Consider the following 21,751-nt stretch of genomic DNA (forward strand, 5'->3'; position numbering starts at 1 on the left):
AAAAAAAAAAAAAAAATTGTGATCATTCAATCTAATCGAGATGTTATGGTTGAACATGACAGGTTCCTAGTTCGGTCGATTTATGATAGAAGCTCCATCGACAGTGGTAGTGTTCGAAGGATTTGCACTAGGGATCGTAGCACCATTACCTACAGTTGCCATGTTAAAAGCTAAAGGAGGAAAATGCTCTGATACCATGTTAATGTGTCTAGCCATTAAAGAACAAGAAAATGAAAACAGAGAGAAGAAAAGAGTAAAACGAAAGAGAAGACAAAGATAAGAGAAATGTGTAAAGATTGCATCGATTAACAAAACGAGTACAAACCTTTTATGAAGTTTGAGCTAAAACAAAAACTCTAACAAACTCAACTGAACCAACTAACTAAAACTAACATGAACTAACTAACACTAACGGCCAATGACAGTAGGAGCAACCAACTGTCTCTAACACCCCCTCATGGTCAATTGTGGCATCGACATTAAGTTTTAACTTATCAATAGGGGTGGCTACCATGCCTTAACCGTAGTGGCAGTAGATCTTTTTAGAGACCACTTGCTTGTTATTATGATGGTAGAATTCTTGAAGGTAGGTAAATGCTTTCTCAATAAGAACTTCAGAAGGGAGTATGCAAGAGCCATGATAGCATTGGTTATGGTCATGCCATATAAATCACATGAGACAAAGAATGGTCTCCATTTGATCATCACCAAATTGCAAAAAGAGATGATGGACAAAGTCACTACCGTTTGTAGAATGAGTTTCGGGGAGGTCTATATGGGAAGGAACAAGCTGTCATATTCGCTTTACATGATTATAGAGGAAGAAGCATGATTTAATGACTCACAAAGATGTTGACATCTGGAGCAGGTAGAATCATCAATTATATGCCTATGGTGGAGAATGGCAGCAAGATTTAAGGTATTATGAATCACTCGCCAAATAAAATTTTTAACCTTCCGAGGCAATTTTAGACGCTAAAACCTTGACCACCAGCTAGAGGGGGATTGTGATGGCGAAGGACTGAAGCTTCACGCAAGGAGGTAGCAAGATGGTATCCTAATTTAACAGTGTAACACCCTGTAGCAGTATGATGCCAAATAAGGCAATCCTTGGGCGCATAAAGACTTAGTGGAATCTGAAGGATATGGTTAATAGATAAGACAATTAGTGTATGAAAATCATGTTCATAACTATTGCATTCATAATTAAAAATAAGAACATAAACAAAATTAAAGAAAGAGAAGAAGAAGAAGAAGATGATGATGATGAAAAAATACTAAGTAGTTGCTATTAATGAGTTTTTGAGTTTAGAATTCTCAAAACGTACTAAAAAGATTTAGGGTGCGTTTGGAAAGCCACAATGTAATTAGATTTGTGTGTAATTGGAGGTAATTACACAATTTGGCATGTTTGTCTGACCATGTAATTACATTGTAACTGTGTAGTTGGAAGTAATTGAGGGGTTCCAATTACACTCTCTAATTCTCATGGCCGCCCATGAGAATTGGATGTAATTACACTGTGTAATTACTAAAAATTTTCCATATTAAACATTAGCTACTAAAAAATATAATTTTCCCATGTAATTACTAATTATTTTGCCAAACAAGATATTAGGAATTTATATGTAATTACCATCTCATATCCAAACACACCTTGCATTTTAAAATATAGTGTAATTACTAAACTGTGTAATTACCACCCTAGTAATTACCTTACCTAGTAATTATACAGTTACTTCCAAACACACTCTTAGAATTTATACAGGCTAACAAAATTCTCTAGAAGATACTAAAAAGATTTAGAATTTAAACTTCAAAAGATAAAAATGTGCTCAGGAACTACAACTCAGGGTACCGAAATCACAACTCTACTTGAGAAAGTCATATTTTTTCACAATCTTTTTATCTATTTTTTTTTTTTTTTTCAAATTTTTGCTTCTGCAACCCCCTATGGTGGAGCCGCATCCCATGGGCTTATCCTGCTCATTTGTCTCTTTTAGAGCCATGGCTCTAACTGGCTAGCTTCCCAAATTTTCGCACCTTGCTCCATTCTTGCTCCAAAATACCACCAAACCAAAAGTAATTCCATTTAAGTTTGCTTTTCCACAAATTTAACTTGAATCTTCATTTTTTATATTTTTATAATATTTTCTTGAAACAAAAGAAAACAAACATAAAATTGAACCAAATTGACATAAAATACTCTAAAATATGTTCTAAACTATCTTAATAAAGGAGTATAAATCTCGTTTATCAAATTCTCCCAAACTTGAGATTTATTTGCCTTCGGGTAATTTTACCAAACACTAACCCTGTCACAACACTAAAACAATGACACCAGACATAAAAGTCAAGTTAATCAGATAAAGCAAAATTTGAGCCTCAACATTTCCAACAAGCTAGGTAGCACAATTATTAGATAATCCCAACTGTTAATCAAATCTTATTTTTCAGCTTATTCACATCATAATTCCATTAATTTTTTTTAGATATGCCCACATAACCAGTAAATAATAAGAGGTTGCTTGGCTTCATAATTTAAAAAATTGTTTTTTATTTAAAACTGAAAACAGTTTTTAAAAACTAATAGAGGTCGTTTGGCAAAATTTTTTCAAACTAAAAAACAGAAAATGTTGTTTCAATTTTCAAAAATAATTTTTTTTTGTCTAACATATTATATTTTATATTTTTGCTCGCATACTTGGATCCTAGATTCGGAATCATACCCAAACCTGAACCTGGATGAGTTCATGTGTATGGTGTTAAAATATTAATTTTTTTAGTAAGAAAAAATCTAAAAATAGTTTTAAAAAATTTGTGTCAAACACCATTAAATTTTTAAAATAACAAAAAACTATTTTATATTTTCACTTTTAAAAACACAATTTTAAAAATTAAGGTGGCGTTTGGTAAAACTTTTTTAATCAGTTTTTTATTTTTAAAATTGAAAAAGTGAAAGTATTTTTCAAAAACATGTTATATAAAACTATTTTTACTTTTTAATTTTTTAATTGAGAATCAAAATTTTAAAAACAAAAAAAAATTATTTTCAATATTTTTTTTAAACAACTTTATTTCTTAGTCAATATTTTGGATTTCGACCAAACCCAGACCCAAATCCCCCCACGTCCCTGGCGTTGAACCCGGCCTCTTACCCAAACCCAAATTTAACCCCGGACTTAGAGCCGACTTAAATAAAATCAAAAAATAAAAATAAAAATGAACTTTACCGAACATATTTTTACTTTCTGTTTTTAAAATTGAAAAAACAAAAGTGGTTACAGAACGCATTTTTATTTTTAAAAAACAAATTAAAATTTTACTTTTATTTTATGATTAAAAAATTAGATTACAAAAGTGTTACCAAACGGCACATAAAAAATTGAAAACACAAACAGCCTTTTAAGTATCTGAAACAATTTATACATGCTAAATCATATTAACAATCCATCAAACCCTTTATTCTATATGTAAAACTAGTTAGCCTATTTATAAATAACAAGCTAAGTGACACAAGAGAGAAGAGTTCTCGGACCCTACCCTAGATTGTAGTAAGAGAGAGAAGCAGAGGAAGTGTTTGTTGTTGTTTGAGTGGAGCCTGCTGTAGTGAAATGAATCTCAGAGTTGTATAGTTGCATTTGTACAAAGAAGTTTTTAGGGACCATTTGTTTGGTCGCCTTGGGTTGTAACTTCAGACTTGAATCAATTAGTGCAAGAATCTGAATCTATTATTGGGAGTTCAGAAGAGGGGAATAGGCTCTCCAACTATTGTTGGAGGAAGTACGAACCTCTATAATTTTGTTGTGTTATTTCTTAATTTTATTTTCTTTGATTGGTTCGAGTTGTGTATTGTTTTGTTCTTGTGTTTGTGTTGCACTTTCTTGTTTATTGTGTTTGTGTGTGCAGGGGATTTGAGGTTGGTGTTGGATTAAATATCCAACAGTAAGCTATTTGATGAGCACCCGTTATAATTGTCTGGTTATAAAGTTAACCATATAGACTTGTCAAGTAAACAATTAAAATGTGATGTTAGATGGTATACAATTTCATTGGTTAGTTATACTTGTTAAATAAGAAACAAATTGAATTTCTTAAAGATTTGGGGAATATTAAGTCTGTTTAATGCTCTAAACTTGGTGTGAAACCAATTAGTCTATGTGTATTTAATACACACTCAATTCGATTTAATTAAAACATTAATCACATGCATCATATTACACTCTTGCTCATTTAATGGTAGTTAACCTGTTCATGTTATTAAAGTCAAGTATTGGGCTACAAAAAATGAGAGATGCACAACTAATGAGAAGTCCCTTTTGTTTATTTATATTTTCCTATTAACGTGGTATAGAAAATTAGAAATCTTGATAATCAGATTACATTGTCAAAACACAGACCAATATTTCATTATAGTGATACATGACACAACAGAATTTCAGATCAGAATTGAAACCCTTTGGATCTAATTCTCTGGGTTACATTCCTATTATTGCTTCATCTGTTTTACTTGAAGAAAATAGTGCTGCCATTTTTACTCTGATGAAGTTTAATTTTCAGGCAAAGCTGGTGGTTGTTTCTACCATCTTGATTCTTCTTCTCTTGGGCCATTTTCCAGCAACTTTTTCACTATATCATACTGGTAACATACATACATATATATAATACTATATGCTTTGCATATCTATGTTTGTACGTATTAACATAATGCTTTGGTTTTATGAAGCTGCAGCCTCCAATAGCAGATCACATGGCTCCAAATCCAAGAGCTTGGTTTGGAGAAAAAGAGGTAGTTATAGGTGTTGGGCTAGAAGTGTGTTAAGCAATATTAATACCGAAGAGTCCCCTATCCGGCGATCAATACAGCTTTCACCACCTCCGCCGCCTGTTGATGGCCGACAGAGAGCCATGAATGTGCCTCCAGCTCCAGCCTCAGCTGCCTCATTTCATTAATTTTTATCTTTTGTTATTTATATTTGTGGACCTGATTAATAACTAATAGGATCTTGGTATATACATACATATATAATGTTTCATAGTGTCAATGGCTTCCTCCATTGGAATTTTGTGTTACCGATTATTAAAACCTCATTGCATACACAAGTTTTTGTTTCCTTTATTGTTATTTTCTTGATCTGTACCTTGTAGCCAATGTCAATGTCTCTTTTTCATTTTGCTTGTTATTAGTGTAAGGGAAATTTTGTATAGAAAGTACAAATCATATTATATGTAACAAGATGTAATGGAAAACAACACACACAGCAATGTGGACTTATCTTAAACAAAAGCAAAAACAGAGAAAGTTTCATAAGGAAAACTTGAAAAAACAGCAGCTGCAGCATGATACATGAAGTGAGTTAAGCTGGGATTAGCTCTCTCATTAATGATGTTGATTCATCATTCTCTCTTTGAAAAGTTCTTGTATCATAGATGTAGTCATGTATGTTACAATCGGTATGTGTTTGATCTTATAATTTTCTTGTCCTCCATCTGGTTTCAACCTTACTTCATGATCATCAAGCAAAGGCATCAACTGCAAACGCTGCAGCGTGGTGACAAACTGTAAGCCTTCGGGAAGAGTCCTCAGCCGTCTGCAGCTATGAAAGAGGAGGTATTTTAAGCTCGGTAATGCTCCCTCTTCAAGTTCTGTCCATTCCTCTAGAAATTCAGAAGCCATTGTTAGATTTTCAAGTTTTGGAAAGCCACCAGCCTTGCAAAACTCTTTCCCCATTTGTAATCCATCATAAGCATGCCAAAGAGTTAAGACTTTCAAGTTTGGTAGGAACTGAAGTACCAAAGCCGGATTCTCCAAAAGATGAGAGTAACCTAATCTTATGTTTGTAAGCCTTTCCAATGAGCCAAGCCAACTTGGTATCTTCTCCAAATGGCCTTCAAGCTTAAGCTTTTGTAGAGATAAAGGTGGCGAAAATGATTCCACAAGAACAAGTTTTTCAGTTAGCCTAGATTTTTTTGATTCTAGTGACAAGCTTAAAAGGCCCTGCATCTTCATAATAGAAGAAGATAGCTCATTGATAACCTCCTCAGTTACATCCATTACTCCAAGTCTTCTGAGCTCTGTCAAATTACCTATTTCTCTTGCAATTTCACCACTAGGGTCTATACCAGTAAGTGTCAAGAGTTTTGTAAGGCTTCCTATCCCTTGTGGTAACTTCACCCCACAAACACCATAGTTTTTCATCATTTTTAGGTGCCTCAGGTTTGAAAGACTTAGTACAAATTTTGGTATTTCTGCTATGTATCCACACCATCTAATATCCAAAGTTTGAAGGTCTTTTAAATTGATAAGGCCCTCTGGAAGCTCAGTTATCTCAGTGTCTTTCAAACAAAGATATCTAAGGTGTATCAAGTCACTCACTACATCTGGAAGGCTTTTAATTTTGGTACCTTCTAAATCTAAAACTCTTAAGAACTTTGCAACTTCCAACTTCAACCACTCATTTCTCTCTTCTAAAGGTGTTTGCTTCCCAATAAGAAACAGAGAACAAAGTTGGGAATTGTCAACTTTCAACATGTCTAAATTAGTCACCACACACCTTGCCTTATGGGGAACACTAGTTGAAGATTTGAACTTCCCTTCCTCTATTTGGGGAATACAGAATTCGCGGTAAATAGAAGTAACTTGGAGTTTAGTAGCATTACCTGAGAGTTCATAATCTATTTCAAGCATGCCTTTGTTGACAAGTTTAGCTATATGCTCTTCTGCTATATCCTCCATTAGTCTTCCTTCTTTTTCTTTGATTAGACCTTCGGCTACTAGTAGTCGGACAAGTTTCCCTTTATGAATCAAGAAATTCTCAGGGAAGATGCAACAATACATCAAACAATCCTGAAGACACTCAGATAATTTCGAATAATCAGATTCGAGTGATGAAAGAATCGAAGAAGAAGAAGCTGATGTTTGTCCTTCTTTTAGATCATGAGAGCTCATATTAGAATCAAGTTGAGTCACTCTTTGAATGGTTTCTGAAAGGAGAACTTCAATCTTCAGCATATCATCTCTAAAGCATTCAATCAGTGTAGTTTGATCAGCTCCATGCTTCTCTTTTTGGCTAAGAAACTTGTCTATATGATATTCCATGTCGTTTATGACATCTCTAACTTCATTTATCCAACTTTCTTTGTCATCAAAAGAATCTCTAATCTCCTTGAGTTTGTTCACAACCTTTTCTATTTGATCTTCAACTTCAGAAAAAGCTACCCTTTCTTGGACTAACATAGAATCTAATCTCTGCAAGTAGGACTCTATTAAGGTTTTTGCCATATCTTTCAGCAATGTTAGAAACTGAAAAATTGAGACAAAGTTGGCCTTAAGATTGATTTCACTAGATGAGAAGAAGTTGGTATTATCAAACCAGAAATCTTTGAACACTTATACTATATTAGCTTAGGAAACAAGTAAAAAAAGCCAATTAGCTTACTGCCAAAACGACTCTTTTTTATTAGGAGATAACAAGGTGAAATGGTTGGACTCTTGTTCATTGTCTCTACTTTTGTGCTATGTTGTTGTCAAGCAATTTGAAGCAAGAAATAAAAATTTGAAAGCATCCTTTTAGTAACTTGGTCAAGAAATATTTTCCTTATACAGACAAAATGGATTACATTTATGAAAAACAGATTATTAAGTTGAGACAACATTACTAGTGGTGTTTCCTATAGTGTTTTTGTCTGGCTTGCTAAGGACATGTATGAAAAACGACATAAAAACATGAAAACGACAATAATTCAAATCACTTTAAACAGCTAGAAAAACAGGAGGGATGATAACATAAATGGCTGTTTGTTTAGAAAATATCGAAAATGAGAAGACAACACCAAAATTACAAAGGAATAGAAAATGTGGAACTAATCAAACTAATAAACATCGTTAGCTCAAGTGGCAATAAGGGTTATTGGGGTGCGTGTGTAAGGGTATTGGGTTCGAATTCTAACTTAATGTAACTCAAACAAATATATTTATTCTATGTGGGCTTATATAACAGAATTATTGGTTTATGAGAAATTTATAGATAGGTGACTTTTTATTTATATTAAAAATAAAATGATTTATGAGAAATTCATGGATCACTTTTTATTTATATATAATAAAATAAATCCTATTAAATACCAAAAAAAGAAAAATACGATTAGGTTTTTGCTGTTGTACATCTACGATTGGGTTTTTTTTAATTATTTATTGTATTCCTTTTCCAATTACAATTTGGACATTCCCATGAGATCACACAATATTCCAATCCGCACTTCTCTTTTTTCTTCTTCACAACTTAAAAACAAAATATATAAGTAATAATAATAGTAAAAAAGAAGCCTGACTTTTATCAAAGTTCACAAAACCAAGCATCAATGGCAAAAAAAAAAAAAAAAAACCCAACAAAGTTTACAGCTAATAAATAATTCTAAGTGCTCGGCATATGCATTAGTTTTCAGGAGCAAAGTTTTTAAAAGTTACTTAATAATTTACATATATGCTGCAAACACAATATACAAAAAATAAAGAAGAATATGGAAGAAAGAAGAAACCATTATTCACTTCTAGAAAGGCAGTAGAGATAATAATAGAAACTTTTCATTTTTTTTTCTTTTTTTTTATCAATTTTTTTTTCTTTTTGAATAAAGATAAATATGAAATTTTAATCGTATAGAGTTTTATTTTAATAAAATATAGTATTTTAAAATAATTTAAATTCAAATAATTTAATAGTATTTTGTTATAAAATACTATCACTTTTTGTTAAACATGGTTTTCACCTTTTGTCGACACTACCATATTCAATTTATCAACGAAAAAATAGACAATCCACATATATGCGGACCCGGCTAGAATGAAAAGTGCAAAATATAAAAATTACACTATTGTCTCTATCGAAGCAAATGAAGATTGAAATCCACCAATGACTATCATTAGTTTTCTTATTTACAATTTTTAGACAAATACTATTTTCAATTATCAACAATTTAGAGATTAATTTTTAATTTTCTTTTTATCTTACATCCATTTAAGTAATGTTTCTTTAAGTATTGGAACATCAATTTTTAATTTATTTTTGGATTAACTTAAGAACATATTTAAATCATCAAACTTTCTTAAACACTAATATATTGCATTCGGTATTCACTTTTAATTGACAACATTATAAACTATAATATTTAGATACACATAATAATAATCTCACCTAATAACTAATAATATTTTTCTTTAATTTTTAATTGTATCACTTTCAAATAACATAGAAAAAAACTAGCATAAAATTTAGTATACGTGCCTCGCACGTAGTTTTTGCTAGTATGTATATATATTTGAATGGAAAAATCATCTTTTATAAATTAATCTGAGCTACCAAACAAGGTAGCAAATCTACTAGAACATCTTTCAGGTAAAAAGTATAATCAGGATAAAATAGGGAAGCATTTGCAAAGGTATATACAACCTTATTCACTGATCGTTTAATAAAAAAACAGAGATATTTTTCAGCTCAGAAAAAAAAAATTACAATCATTTATATTATGGCCAAATAAAGACAACATATGTAATGAGCATCTAAGAGTTTGAACAACACCACTACAGTCCGTCACGCAAACATGATGCCGACCCTTAGCTTTGATCCAACTATGGGCTTAACTCCCAAGGCTTCCGCCAGCAGAGGTTCCATTGACCCATGAAAACGTTTGCAAAAACCTTCGAGAAGAAGACCCTTATCATCCCAAGCAACCACTCCAACACCAAAGCCTTGACCTTCCCCAAACAAAGCAACATCCACGTTGATTTTTATACTATTAGCTGTAAGTGTAGACCAACACTCATAACAACTCATAATAAATTTTGCAACAATATGAAATCAACTTGGTTTTATACTGTATTTTCAAGTTGAACATATAATATTCTAAAAACTGTTAGACATTTATATGTATAAACTGAAATATATATGTTTATGTATAAAATGCAGAATTAAATCAAACATATATACACTATGAATAAGGATCGAAATACCTCCAGCCATTGATTCTTAAGCTTTAGTCCCAAAAGTTCTGATTTGCAAAGGAAATTGACTACCATGGGTAATCGGGCTTCCTCGCTCTCTCAACTCTCTTTAGATGGAATTTGCTGTTATGAACAGAATGAGTGAGGAGCTCGGGGACCGAGACCCTATATTTATAGGTGAGATACTCCATCAGTATCTGCGCCACATTAATTGTCAGAATATTTTGACAATTAATTCAGGAAATCAAATCAGGTAATGAATATAGAAATCTGACCATATATAGAATATTACATAATTGATTTTGTCCAGATTCAATGAATATAAAATATTCATTTATCAGAAAATCAATTATTTATTTATTTCCTTAAATAGAAATTTATTTCTTCAAATAGAAATATATTTCCTTAAATAAAAATATTCTTATATTCTCCCACTTGGTCAGCATTTAGACTAAAACATTCAAACCCAAACGTTCCTCATTATATAATAAACATACGAATCATAGCGACATGTCCTCATTATAAGTCGAGTATTATCTTCCATGTATTACGATATATTTATTATATAACAATGTACTTTATGTGGCAATATACTTAAGTGAATAAACCCTAACCCTTATGTTTATTCAGGTCCTCTTACGATAATTTTCTCAGATGAAATTAAGGTGCACATAAATATAAGAAAATATCGAAATTAGAGTTTCATTGAATAATTTTTGGCTGTACAAATATAAAAAACTGCATATAGGTTAACTGAATCCCATATTTACTTTATGATCCTTGAATTTGTGTTGCGGCATGCCTTTAGTCAAGGATATATGCGATCACCTAATTCAGTTTGCGTGATTAATGACCACTTATCACGCCTTTTTATGGCTAAATACTTAATGTCGATATGCTAGCTTCGACCAGTACTTTATAGTTATTAGCCATAAATATTGTAGCTGAATTTATCGCAAAATTTTCTTAATGGCCTAATGAAACTGTAATTCTGAACTCTAGGCCTACTATGAAACTCTATAATACATCATACGAGATGTATCCTCAAAACAATAAATGAATCTGACTTCTATAGTGGAAATAACAATCAACATTCTCTACAATATAACTTACTGGTAATCTTAAGGTTGTAATAAAATATTGATTTACGTGAATCAATACAACCAGTGAAGTACGTTACAATCTGATTGGTTAACTATATTTTCAGATGGTCAATTCATCTTAACAAAATATGTATAAGTATAATTTTAGTATCTTAAAGACACCTCATCACTTTGTATGAAGAATAAAGTGGTCTTAACTTTAGTTATTCTGATACTACTTAACGATCCTGAAACAAATGTAGTACAAAGTCTTATTCAGACTCTTAGGCATACATTAGGCTTCTAAAATAGAAACAAATGAATGTTCTTAATTTATTCTCACTCCAGACCATTTTTCAGATGCTGGTTCGAGTTGAATTTATCACACTTAAAGATAAAAGTTATACATAATTTTATTTAATCAGAGATGTTGTGGCTACTCTCTAATTAATTAAAATTATATATGTTATTTATATTCTTTATCTCAAAATAATAATTTGAGATATGAATTATTTCAACTTATATAGAAAACTTTTATCATCATTTGCAAGTAACATATTGTCTACGTATAAAACAAATATTACTCCCACTAACCTTCTGGTATATAATTATTTCCATAATTCTCTTTTCAAACCTAAAGGAGAAGATGATATAATACCAATTTGTGAGATGTTTGTTTTAATCTATAGGTAGACACTTTAAGCTTGCATATTCTCACCACTTATTAGAGGAAAATCTTTATGACAGTCTGTATACCTTCTCCTCTAGTTCACTGTTTGGAATTGATTAATGAATTGAAACGAGCAACAAATGCCAAGGTCTATAATAGAATCTTTTATAAAGATAAGTGAGAATGAAAATCTCTTTTGTTATTGATTCTTAGTTCAAAATGAACTTCTTTAGCAATGAATATTCTTTTATATCTTATGTTTCTCAATGTTACCTAATGAGTATTTATTGGTGAAAAACCCTATGCTTAATTAATGTTCTCCACCCCATTAGTCAACTTTACTAAAGATAAACTTTATTGCTCTTTAAGATATTCATTTCTTCATTCATGGCATGTTGTACTACAACTTCAATTCTTTATCATTCTATAATTTAATTTGTGTCTCAAATTAATATTGTAGTTGAACTCATATTGTACAAAATGTAATCACTAAAAAATATTGATCTTATCGTTCTAATAAGTCATCTTAAGGATGGACCAACAAACTCTTAAAAGAGCAAATGGTTCAATATGCATGTTATTTTAGAAATTATAAGCAATTACTAAATAACATAACTTATTAGAATTTTATCAATGACTTGTAGATTATTAATGATTAGTTATGAATTCTCAATAACCATTAACCTTAAGGGTTGTTGTGAATCATAATTAATCTAACACTTAAGGTGGAAGTTTGAGAAAATATGAATGATCTTTCTCAGAAACTAGGTTCCTAGATAGATCACTCCCACTGATCAAGTCAATTCTTAATTCCACAGTTCTAGTGTTGTGAGATGGATAATAAAATATGTAACCCTTAAACCTTATAGCTTTTCAAATGAAATATGCTCATTTATGGTTTAGGACCCAGATCTTTTCTTTGACAATTGTACTCTAACTATATATGGGTATTTATAAAATGTGTACATGTCATCAAGTCGGTTTTCAACCTTATCACAACTCAAAATATGTTTGAGAAACAACTTTGATTAGAACACGATTCGATATGTACACCCCATTGAAGAGTATCAATAGACAAAGATTTAGGAAAGATTGGAGTTTGCTATGTAGGCTCCACCCCATGTCCAAAAAATGCTTAGTTTCTTAAATCTGTCACACACTATAATTTGGGTGTACCAAGCATATGTATCGGGCAATGAACCCATGCTTTTAAAGAAACTTTGCAAATAGACTGGGAGTTTATCCATACTCACGAATTTTAATGTAGTATTCTCCATTTTATTTTTGATCTCACTATCTTAATATGCAAAATGCACCATTTATCTACTTAAGATTTAAATGTCTTTGAAACATATAAATCTATACTTTTGTAGAAAAATTATTTATGTGAGTAATCGTTAAAAAAGAGATGCAAAATTTGAGTCCATGTCTTCAAAATTAATTGACTTGTATGATTTCTAATATGATAGAATTCTAGTATGCACCGATTTTGACTTGTTGGAATACAAATTCTTAATGAATTTCACACAAGTTCTAAATAAAGTTAGTAAAATCAAGTGTAATGAATATCCCCACCATTTACTAACATTTATTCTATTTATGGAGATATGTTCTATAATTTCTGGTGCTATAATGTAGAAAAATTCTTATTAATAACACATATTTCTTTTTGTCAGATTGAACTTGTATATCTTTATGAGTGGCATCATTTTGTAGTAAAGACCTCTAAATGTGTCTAAATCAAGTTTCAATAGAATCTTGGAACATAAAAGGTCTTTGCTAATTTTAAAACAAAGCCACTACTATATTGCTTGTTCCTTAAACTTCTAAATGTGAGAACTTATCTTGTCTGTGGATAAGATTTGCTCACAGTTACTGACTTTCTTAGGTTTATTTGTAAACCTTGCAAGAAATTATGAATGTGGAATAACAATCTAAAATAATCCACTATGTGTTAATAATCACATTAGCTATATTAGAATGAATTCATACACAATAAATTAAAATTTATTGGTGATAATAAAGTGTGATTTATTTTTCTTAATTATACTGTAAAAACTGTACATTTTAGATTAAGTTATCAGAATAAATTTTTGGAAATTTCTATTGGTATGGAAGAAATTTATGAATAGTGACGTAATAAAATTATATATATAGTTTTGAGGTTTAAATGAATCATGTTTTTACCAATGAATAAACATGCTTACATATGAAATCTTATTAAACAAAAATTGCCTGTGGGCTTAATTTTTAATTTATTAAGATTAGATTTATATGTAGATTATGATAGATTTACACAATTTATGAAAAACTTAAAGTTTAATATTTCTATCTCAATGAAAGGTATGAAACACTTAATTATTTATAAATGTTTCAAAATTTTATACTTTATGATAAAATTATTAAATTAAATCTACATAATTTCCTGTGGGATAAATTAAGAGAATTTAATTTAACATATTAATTATGTAAATATAATAAAATCCCTGTAGGGTAAGATTATTATGTTAACATAATTCATGTCCATTATGTGATCTTAATCCACTTAATATATATAATTTTATATAATTAAGGATGCTGTGGCTACTCCCTAATTATTTAAAATTATGTGGTTCACTAGACACCAAAGTATAAACTGAAGATTAAAATTTTACTAAATTCAAAATTGCCTATGGGCTAAATTTTAAATTTAATAAAATTAGATGAACCTTATGATAGATTTAATTAAACAATTAGTTTAGGAAAATGAAGGTTTATTATCTATCTTTAATTAAATTTGTGATAACACTATTAAATTAAATCCCCATAACTCCCTGTGGGGTAAATTAAGAGAATTTAATTTAACATATTATCCTAATTAATTATACAAATATAATAAAATCCCTGTGGGGTAAAATTATTATACCTATATAATTAATTACAATTTATGTCCATTAAGGTGAATTTTAGTTAATATATAATTTTATACAAATAAGGATGCTGTGGCTACTCCCTAATTATATAAAATTATATTTTCACTTTGACATTAGGTATTGGGTTCTACCTAAAAGTAATTTCGTTATTAACATAATAGACAATCACTGAGATTAGTGCTCCTAGTGTGGTCGTCCGAAGATCATTAAAAACCGTTCTAGATATGAGCATTTGTCCCAAGTTCATGTTTTCTTATGTCAAACCAAAAAATTACTTACATTTTATTCATATTTTATTCATTTTAGGAAGTTTTATGAATATTTTATGAATAATTTTATGAAGTTTTATGAAACTTAATGTGCTATATAAAATATTCAACCTATCTTAATGTTTGAATATTTCTAAATATATCTAGCACTATAAAAAGAATTTATGTATAGCATTTAAATCATACAAATCAAAATTAATTGTATTAAAAATAAGTTTGCCAAATAAATACAAATTAATACAATTATTGTATGATAATAAATTAAATGCTTAATTCCATAATATATAATTAATTATGCATTTATGACCATATAATATCTTAAATATTTGCACTAATAATTAATTTGTATAAATAAGGTAATTATACAAATTAGTACAATTAATTATATGAAATGAATTAAATGCAAAATTAAAGAATATACTTAATGGCAGATTTTTTTTTTAACTTTTATTAATTTAAACAATAAATTACATAAATTTGGTAATAAATAATTAAACGCACAATTATTACATGCCTAAATAAATCATGTAATTAATTACCAATTTAAAACAAATTTCCATTTTCAATTTATACTAAATAACATATTAATTCTAAATATATGTATTAAATTAAAAATGGAAATTGAATGAATGTAATTTATTGACTAAATTAACACAAAATAGGAAAATAATTAATATTTCAAATAAATAAAAATTTGGAATTTTCTTTTTTTTTTTTTAAAAAAAAAAAAAAAAAACTGCCTCGACCCAAACCCAAACAGGAAAACGAATTCCGACGATAAAAATTCATGGAATCACTCCCATTTGAATCTCCATGCATAAATAAAGAGATTCATGTCGGTTTTAGGCAATTAAAACACGTAAAAATTGACTTTAATTTTAATAAAAAATTTCTAGTCCGTATGAGTTCTTAAAAAATTAATTTTCAAATTTCAATGATTTTTCACATGTTTAGATCGATCTATAATACTATATGAATATAGTGATGTAATAAACACCGAAAAAAGAAAAATGAAATAAAACAACCGACGGACCAAAAACTCTAATTTTTTTTTTTTCCAAATGAATCTAAATGCAAAAATTAAGACATTCATATAGGTTTCATGCATCGAAAACACGTAAAACAAAGACTTTAAAATCACCAAAAATTTCGGGTCCGAATTTTTTTTTTTTTTTGAGCTTTCTTTGTTTCTTCAAAATGAGTTTTCATGCTTTAGAACAATCTATATTAATATATGAATGTATTGATTCAGAATGTATAATGTATATATAAACATACATACATATATATATATATACAGAAAATAAAATAATGTACCGTATGTATATATATAATCATGAAATGTATATATGTATATATTTATATATAGCATTTAGGTATATAAATAATATGATATAATGAATATATGAACATATATATATCTACAATATATATACCTAATGAAATGAAGAAAATATCTATATATATATGTATAAACTGTATATGAATATATATATAAACTGAATGTATATATAAACAGAATGTATATGAATATATATAAACTGAATGTATATAGGTATATACGTATGAAAATATATATATATAATATGAATATATATAATATGAATGTATATACGAACCCGAAAACGAATATATAATATATATATATATTTATAAATGAACACCGTATATACGTATATATATATTAAACTCAAACTAAATCAAGGCAGAGATATATAATCCGCTCTGATACCAACTGTTAGACATTTATATGTATAAACTGAAATATATATGTTTATGTATAAAATGCAGAATTAAATCAAACATATATACACTATGAATAAGGATCGAAATACCTCCAGTCATTGATTCTTAAGCTTTAGTCCCAAAAGTTCTGATTTGCAAAGGAAATTGACTACCATGGGTAATCGGGCTTCCTCGCTCTCTCAACTCTCTTTAGATGGAATTTGCTGTTATGAACAGAATGAGTGAGGAGCTCGGGGACCGAGACCCTATATTTATAGGTGAGATACTCCATCAGTATCTGCGCCACATTAATTGTCAGAATATTTTGACAATTAATTCAGGAAATCAAATCAGGTAATGAATATAGAAATCTGACCATATATAGAATATTACATAATTGATTTTGTCCAGATTCAATGAATATAAAATATTCATTTATGAGAAAATCAATTATTTATTTATTTCCTTAAATAGAAATTTATTTCTTTAAATAGAAATATATTTCCTTAAATAAAAATATTCTTATAAAAACAACTCATAGAAGCTTCACAACAATATGATAAAACAACTCATTATTATATTTTAATATTTTGTATTTTTTATTTAGATTGCGCTTTTAACCTTTCAGTTTTTCATTTCCCATTTACATGTTGAAAACAATAGAAAGATTAATCCTATTGTTTTATTTCATTCCATACATTATTCTTGTATGAAAAAGTCACATTCATTAATGTTGTATATATATTTTTTAAGAAAAATCTCAAAAACCACCATCCAAACAGAGAGCTTAAAGAAAAAGTGGAGGGGAGAATGATTGTATTAATTCTACTCATGTAAAATGAGCTCGTTGATACAAGAAGTATAACGAAGTCACCAAATTTTGCTAATAACTTCCGATAAGGTATATTTAGCCATGCAACAATATTAATAGTTCGAACAGAAAAAAAGACTGGCAATTAAAAAAAAAAAAAACTGTCTAAAATCTGCTAAGACTAAACTCAAAAAAGAGGCCAAAAAAACCTGGTTATTAAACTTCTAAACTGCACTCAAACAATCAGATTCAAAAACCACATTTTAAAATTCCAATAAGGGGCATTGGATGGTTGCATGTTGGCTAAAGCTTCCGCCATTTTAGGAGAGAAAGTATCCAAAATGTGCCAAACAATGGTGGTTAGCTGGTTGTTACAATTCAGTTAGCCTTTTCTGTTGTATTCTCGACCTATGTATAGCTCTATCCTTATATTTTCTTTCTCAATCAATAATAGATTCACTTGTTTTTCCAAGCTTATCTTCTTCTTCCCTGTTTCTCTATTGTTTTTCTTTCCGCACTAATAAATTATGATGATTAAATTTATTAAAACAAAGTTAGAGTGACAATAAAATTCATATATTAGGGAGACAAAGCCATCAAAGTAAATGAGTCACTATTCACCAATTGCGGTACAGGTAAGATAAGCTAGTAAACCTTCTTAATATGATAGTGTTTAATTAAATAATTGATCTATATATTTAGTACATTATCAATTGAGGAATGCCATGTTTAATGTGCTGTCCTAGCAAAATGGAATTTATTAAAGCCTATGAATTTAGTGTTCTTTAGTACTCAAGGTTTAGTAGCCTAGTCTTCTCAGAGTTACATTGTCCTACTCTATATACTCTCTTGTTTTTTCTTCTTATAATAAGACTTTGGACATTGCCTACCCTATATACTTAATTATAATTTTCCCATTACTCTTTTTTCTGAAAAGGGTTTTCTTGTTGCAAGCAATATAGGATTCAATGATCATAATAATAGCTTGAGGTTCCCTTTTGAAATTCGAATGAATGAGAATCAGAATCTCAACAATAGTAGGGGGAATAAGGTCATATATAGCCCATATACTCCAGCTAAGCTTAGCATTGTGAGTTAAGCCCAATTGTTAGAAAAAGGTATAATTACACAATACACAATTTTTTTTTTTTTTTTAAAAAAATTAAATAATTACGTTTAAAGAATTTTTTTTTCTTTTTTTTTTTTTACATTTTTACGATTTTTCATAAAAACAACACGAAAACAACAAAAAACTACATAAAAATAATAGAAAAATAACATCCAAAGAACATCAAAACAACAACAAAAAAATAACGTACATATAACAAAAAATCAACAATAAATTAACAAGAATACAATATAAAAAGACCGTATTTTTTGTAAATAAAATCAAAAAAACTGTAAAAATGTTTAAAATTCTGTGAGATAGTATTTTTGTAATTTTTTTTATTTTTTATTTTTATGTATTTGTGAAATAATCCCGTAGATGAAACAATTATCATATTACTCGTTGAATATGTACATTTATAATTTGTCAAAATAATTACCATGATACATATTGTTTTTCTTTTTCAACTACAGGAAAATACATCAGATTAAATTTGATGGTAATGCTAAAAGGTATTCACGGTGCCTAGCAATCCTGTGAGATGTACTATCGTTATTGATGCAACTTATATTACTTTATTAAATAACATCGAGAACTGCTAACTAATTATAGGGCGTCATCTCATAGTGGTGCCTCACTATTAAAAAAAAGGACCTTTAGACGCAATTAGCAAAATTTGCAACCGTAAGTGTTACAGGGGTTGCTTAAGGGGTCAAACAAAACCATCTCTCACTACCAAAAAAAAAGTATTATCTTTAATGACAACATTTTAGTCAAAACATAAATTTATGTGACTTTAGTCACAGCAAAAAATTATTTGTGATTAAAACTGAAAAACCGTGTTTTTGCAAATGTCAGTTGTATATACGAAAATATAAAAACTGTAAGCGTTTGCGACGGCGAAAGTAATTCACGGCAAAAGCGAACAGGCAATATAAAATATTTGCAGAAAAATAAATAACTTGACACAAGAGATTTGTACGTGGTATCAGTGTTCTCCCGAACACTCCTAGTCCACGGGGCCACGCCCAGAGAATGAAATCAATTAATAAAGTATCAAAATTACAAAGACAATTGACTTAAACAAGTTTAGACTCCCTCTAAAGTATTGCCGCAATCCTTTGTAATCCACTTTATGAATCTGACTTCTTGAAACACCTTCAAGCCCGAACTCCCTTCGTCTTGAAGTGTGAGTGCTTACTTCCTCCCGAAGTAAGGCTTTAACAAGTCTTCTCCCGAAGACCAAGTGCTTACTTCCTCCCGAAGTAAGGCTTTATCAAGTCTTCTCCCGAAGACCAATCTCTTGTTCAGTCAAGTAGTTCTTCACAACCTCTAGGATAGAGTAAGAACAGAAATAGAACAACTAGAACCTAGGTGAACAACTAGGCTCTCACAAAACAAAGCAAGACTCTCTTCTCTCAAAAGATAAATGTAGAAAATGAATAATGGAAGAGGTAAATTCGAATGGTTGCTCTCTAGGCTCTATTTATAGATCATAGAAACCAAAGAGGCAACCACAAGTTCGAATTAGCAGCTGTACAAAAACTTTCCAAAAGAAACACGATCTGCTACATCAGATTCGATTGCTGACGAAGCAGATCTGCCCAGAAACGGGAAACTTACTAAAATCGGGTCCGATCTTCTTTCAATGCTTGATTCCTGCCAAAAACAGATTAGATATTCTGATTGTATCAAGATACAATCGAAATCAATAAGGAAAAGGGAATAAACAAAGTTTCCCTAAAAAAGACAACTTTCCAAAAGAGAATTCCTTCTCTTTTGAGAAGTTTTCAACAAAGGAAAGTTCAGCTGAAAGTGCAACTTTCCAAACAAGGAAAATGGCAACTACAATCCGAAATTATAAGGTAAGAAATCGAATATGAATGCACAACAATCTTACCATAAATGGAAAAATTATTTTGTCAACTAACTTGCCAAAAAAAAGACTTTACAATCTCCCCCTTTGGCACTTTAGATGAACAAAATAATTTTTAACATAAAGTACCTGCAAGTTAAAGTTAGCAAGAGCAAATAACAACTCCCCCTGAGTAACATACTCGAAATTGTAAAACAACAAAACAGCATGCTAACTTTTAATCCAAATAAGTTCACAAGTACAAAACACAACTCCCCCTGGAAAAGGGGTCTAGAGTTGATAAAAACAAATTGAATGCTCAATAAAATGCACATTAATTAAGAAATATTTTGACAACTAAATTGCCAAAAAGGACCTAACAATCTCCCCCTTTGGCACTTTAGATAATCAAAATATTATTAATTAACAATTACCTACAAACCAAAGTTAGCAAAATAAACATAAAAACTCCCCCTGAGAAGCACAACATTAAACCAAAATAAACAGCTAACTTTGAGTATACAAACACAAACACAAATACAAACCTCAACTCCCCCTAGACAGTTGAGTATACAATTACTCCCCCTTTTTGTTAATCTATAAGGGCCAAAGACAAAAAGAAATGAAAATATAGAAATATGTCCAACAAAAACAAAAAGGAAGAAAACTTATGCCCCATAAAGCTTGATCAATGAGGACAACTGCTTGGACATCTCTTACTGAACCTCCTCCATGGCAGCAAGATGATTGGAGCAGCAAGAAGAGCAATTGAGGGGGCTTGTTTAGATTCCACCATTTTCCTTTTTGGGATGCCCTAGGTTCTTTGTTCGCACCATTTTGATCTGAAAGAGACAATGAACAGCAAACAAGCAAGAGAGACAAAGAAATAGAATCGGGTAGGTGGTGAGAGTGAATGACAAAAATTGGTTTATATAAGCTTCGAAGCAAGACAAGAAAAGGAAACCAATTTTTAAAAATTAAATGGTAACCGCCAGCCCATGAACACAAAAGGAAACTGCCCACTCCTTGCAACTTCTTTCCCTTTTTTTTTTAAAAAAATAAAAGGAAACTAGAATTACCAACAATATTTCCAAAAATAAGTCAATCTTTCAAGACTAAAGACACATTACATATAAAAGATCAATCTTTAAATGGAAACATATCAAAAATAAATCAAAGAAAGAATGAATGTTGATACTTACCATTTATGCACAAGATTTTCCTTGACCCATGAAGCAAGTCACACGCCTCCCTCCTTTTTTTTATTTTTTATTTTTTATTTTTTTTTATTTTAAAATAAAACCGAAAATAAAATATAATGT

At 29.8% G+C, this 21,751-nt stretch overlaps 2 protein-coding genes across 3 annotated transcripts; one reads left to right on the top strand and one right to left on the bottom strand.

Annotated features, from left to right (window-relative positions):
- The first annotated feature begins 3,329 nt into the window (after positions 1-3,329).
- Positions 3,330-5,171, top strand: LOC115709136 (uncharacterized). 2 transcript variants are annotated; one of them, XM_030637172.2, is made up of 2 exons: positions 3,330-4,642; positions 4,733-5,171. In XM_030637172.2, exons 1-2 carry the CDS (start codon positions 4,423-4,425, stop codon positions 4,951-4,953), a joined length of 441 nt encoding a protein of 146 aa, XP_030493032.2. In that variant the 5' UTR covers positions 3,330-4,422; the 3' UTR covers positions 4,954-5,171. The 2 variants fall into 2 exon arrangements, with proteins under 2 accessions (XP_030493032.2, XP_030493031.2); XM_030637171.2 differs by having other exon boundaries at positions 3,334-4,642; positions 4,727-5,171.
- A 209-nt stretch (positions 5,172-5,380) lies between these two features.
- Positions 5,381-7,282, bottom strand: LOC115710464 (putative disease resistance protein At1g59780). The gene has a single exon (XM_030638824.2). The coding sequence runs from the start codon at positions 7,280-7,282 to the stop codon at positions 5,381-5,383; it is 1,902 nt and encodes a 633-aa protein (XP_030494684.2).
- Positions 7,283-21,751: the final 14,469 nt, after the last annotated feature.

The sequence above is a fragment of the Cannabis sativa genome, chromosome 3, assembly GCF_029168945.1.
Source record: "Cannabis sativa cultivar Pink pepper isolate KNU-18-1 chromosome 3, ASM2916894v1, whole genome shotgun sequence".
NCBI lineage: Eukaryota > Viridiplantae > Streptophyta > Magnoliopsida > Rosales > Cannabaceae > Cannabis > Cannabis sativa.

What these genes read in the sequence shown, in the direction of transcription:
- LOC115709136 (XM_030637171.2), top strand. Translation starts at nt 4,423, where the DNA reads ATGACACAACAGAATTTCAGATCAGAATTGAAACCCTTTGGATCTAAT. An exon ending in TTTTTCACTATATCATACTG is followed by an intron (nt 4,643 to 4,726) that starts GTAACATACATA and finishes GGTTTTATGAAG; the next exon opens with CTGCAGCCTCCAATAGCAGA.
- LOC115710464 (XM_030638824.2), bottom strand. Translation starts at nt 7,282, where the DNA reads ATGGCAAAAACCTTAATAGAGTCCTACTTGCAGAGATTAGATTCTATG.